Source organism: Trifolium pratense, linkage group LG7, assembly GCF_020283565.1.
Source record: "Trifolium pratense cultivar HEN17-A07 linkage group LG7, ARS_RC_1.1, whole genome shotgun sequence".
In the NCBI taxonomy this organism is placed as follows: Eukaryota; Viridiplantae; Streptophyta; class Magnoliopsida; order Fabales; family Fabaceae; genus Trifolium; species Trifolium pratense.
The window spans coordinates 56579340-56582800 of NC_060065.1; the positions used below are offsets into that span (position 1 = coordinate 56579340).

The 3461-nt window shown below is 33.1% G+C and overlaps 1 protein-coding gene across 2 annotated transcripts; it reads right to left on the reverse strand.

Annotated features, from left to right (window-relative positions):
• Positions 1-557: 557 nt before the first annotated feature.
• LOC123894166 (F-box protein CPR1-like) lies at positions 558-2590 on the reverse strand. Of its 2 annotated transcripts, XM_045944080.1 has the most exons (3): positions 2335-2588; positions 1119-1950; positions 558-1033 (listed from the first exon to the last, which is right to left on the reverse strand). In XM_045944080.1, the coding sequence occupies exons 1-2, from the start codon at positions 2473-2475 to the stop codon at positions 1144-1146; spliced, it is 948 nt and encodes a 315-aa protein (XP_045800036.1). In that variant the 5' UTR covers positions 2476-2588; the 3' UTR covers positions 558-1033; positions 1119-1143. The 2 variants fall into 2 exon arrangements, with proteins under 2 accessions (XP_045800036.1, XP_045800035.1); XM_045944079.1 differs by having other exon boundaries at positions 1119-2590.
• Between the last annotated feature and the right edge of the window lie 871 nt (positions 2591-3461).

The window sequence follows — 3461 nt, forward strand, 5'->3', positions numbered from 1 at the left end:
TTAGCCTTTGTTTTTTATGAGTACCTGCAATCGAGAGAGAAAGACCAAGCCAATTAACGGAAAAATAAGGGTTAAGAGAAAACGTGTGACGTGGAATATATGTTACATGTGTTGTATTATAATTGGGTAAGAGTAAAAACAGGACATATGGTACAGCATATAAGTTTTGTCCTATATATTATTTGTATTTTTAGTGCTAGCAAAAATACAATAATATTTCACTTATAAAATTTATATTTGATTAATTAAATTCTCCAATTCAATCATCAAATACTACATAAACTAAGATATTTATGAACATTATGTTAATTATAATTAGGGGACTTGAGGTGTATTAATTTCATTTCTTTCATTTTACTCATTTGACAATTGCTTAGCTCAAATGCAGAACAAAGAAGAAAGGATAACAGGCACTAGCTAGCTTTCAACTATATTAATTAATATATTTTGTCTATGATGCATTAATACTTCATTTTCCCTTGTCTCATATTCGATACTCTCCGATTCCATCACAAAGACACACACACACACTAGCATAGTATTAGTATCAACAACTCTTGAAAAAAAATATCATGAGAGATATTATTATTTAATATGATAGTAGTAATACTAATAGCAATTAAATTATATTGATCCAAGTACCTAGGCAATAAAAAATTGATAAGCAAAGTTGGGTATTTATGCCTTTGAAGTATAATAAAAAACAAGTGGGTTGTTACAGAACTAATATACCTTGCTTGAATGGATAAACTTCTTGCTGCAAACATTTCTCTTCGAATTCACCAAACCTTGGAATGGTGTTGGCGATGGAGGACTTGCAGAGTTCAAGATCCAAAAATGTGATAGCTAGATTATTGAGAGTCATTATAGCTCAGATCAAATTTGTCGGAGCAGGGAGAAAACCATCAAGAAACCTGAACTTATTCTTGGAAATATGGGCCTGATTTCAACCATTCTGCAATGGATTTCATCTGATGTGGAGATGGAACAACAGTGTATTTCAAGCTTGAAGTCACTAGTGTCTTTGACATCACTAAGACAAAAAGAAACATTTTTCATCTTTATGTAGAAAAAAAAAGGGAAACAAAATTAAATCACCTAATAGCACAGTCATATACCTTTGGGCTAAAACAAAAAAAACAACTAATTATTTAAACCTTCAATTGGAAGAAGGCTTTCCTTGTAAGTTCCAATATTACAATTCATTTCCTCTCCTTTAACACCGATCTCCTCAACTATTTGAGTGCTCAAATCAACCCATGCTAGTTCATCATCTTTTTTTCTAAAGAAAATATATCCCTCCTTTCCAACTCCAATTGGTCTCCAGTCAAAGGAAGGTATGGGGCCAATAATAAAGAGTTTGATCCATGATTCCCTCACACGGAGTTCACCCAAGATTGATATTTGGAAAATAGTATCGGCGCTTACATGATTTGAGATCAAAGCAATTGACCCATTTAAAACCACCAAGTGATATCTTGTAGAGTGTGAAAAATCAGAATTTTCATCCATGGGTGTTATAAAGAACACCTCCTCACTCAAGTCAAATGAAAGTAAACACTTTTCACCAGTATGGTGTTTTGCTACCCAATGACACATTCCATCCGAGTACACTTCAAATCCTTGGTATGCATTACTACAAAGCCAATAAGGCATATCAATGTCGATTATCCTCCAAGAGTTAGTTCTTAGACTATATATCACAAACATAGGGTCGAAAGTTATTGGTGGGCAATTGTTATAATCATAGTAATCTAATGTTACATACTGAAACACCTTAATGTCATCTCTAACTTTGTCATAACCAAACCCATGAAAAGAGTGATAAGAGGACAGGTCAGGTGGTCGTGGTTCCGACTCATCAGGGCTAGGAGGAAGGACCACAAATTCATTGGTAGCCGGATTCCACAATACAAATCGGACCTTATTTGCATCTCCTCCTCGATAATATTGATTGAGACAAAAAATGCCGTTAACACTAGTGGAGCACAAAATATTAATATTAACGTCATCATCATGAAATGGAGGTGGCAAATTTAATTTGAGTGTATTCTTGAAACTTTGATCACGAGGGAGCAAATGCAATTGTGCGCGATAGAGATCCATTTCAGGATGATGTATGAGGAGAAATGTATGACCGGAATCATCAGCATCATCATCATTGTTACTAGATATGATGAAATGTTTACGAAACATTGTCATGAAATTAGGGTTTTCAAATAAAATGGACCATGATTTTCTTACACATCCAAAACGCTTCAATGATTTGATTGGTAATTTCGAAAGAATGTAGAATGAAAGATCATCATGTATATACTTGTTGTTGCCGCTAACCTTATCATCATCGGAATCCATTTGGCTGATGCTGCTAACCTTATCATCATCGGAATCCGTGGTCGCATTGACGGTTGTGATTTGGCTTTTATCAGCGATGATCGTGATAGCATCCGCTTCTCCCGCCACCGCCATATTCATCGCTCAGCAGGAAGGGGTTACAGATTATTACAGACGCTTTGTTTTGTTTTGTCTTCTCTTCTTGGTTAGAGAAGAACAAGCTGATAAGTTGAACTGAACTGGGCTAATTAATTGGACTGGACCGTGATAAGGGTGGACCAACATCAATATAGAGTTAAAAAAAAAAAAAAACAATTTCTACCCCCAACAATCTTCGCTCTACCCCAACATATTTTTCAAAATACCTTGTATACCCTTATAAAAAATTAGTATATTTTAATAATTTTTTTTAGTCGTATTATACTGTTCCGGTAGACTGTATCATCCTCCCAAAAAATTGTTCCAGTAAGTATTTATCTTTACCGGTACACTTTTTAAAAAGTGTTCCGGTATGTTGATTTTACCGGTACACTTGATTTTAATAAGTATACCGGTAAAATTAACACACCGGAACATTTTTTAAAAAGTGTACCGATAAAATTAACATACCGGTAAAGATAAATACTTACCGGAACAGTTTTTGGGAGGATGAAACAGTCTATCGAAACAGTATAATACGACAAATTTTTTTTATTAAAATATACTAATTTTTTATAAGGTTATACTGGGTATTTTGAAAAATATGTTGGGGTAGAGTTAAGATTGTTGGGGTAGAAAAAAAATTCGAGTTAAAAACATGTATTTATTAAGTGAATGGCTCTTGTAATAATTTAAAAATTGTTCAAAAAATTTCATCATATTTATTTATTATGATTGTTGTTATTATAAAAATAAAATTCTTATAATTTAAATATTATAATTAAAAAAAAAAACACTTTTTCTAGTCCAAAATTATAAGCAAAATGATAGGGAGGCTTTCGAAGACCATCCGCAACAAAATATCAACAATCAGCTGGATGATCAATTTGCAAATGTCAACATGCATGACAGATAACTCAATTGAGAACGACGCATTTGACTCTACTTCATACCCAAGTGATAGATAATAAACATTAAAAAGTTTATTA

Bases quoted from the DNA above. Each gene is read 5' to 3' on its own strand.
- LOC123894166 (XM_045944079.1), bottom strand. From the start codon at position 2,475: ATGAATATGGCGGTGGCGGGAGAAGCGGATGCTATCACGATCATCGCT.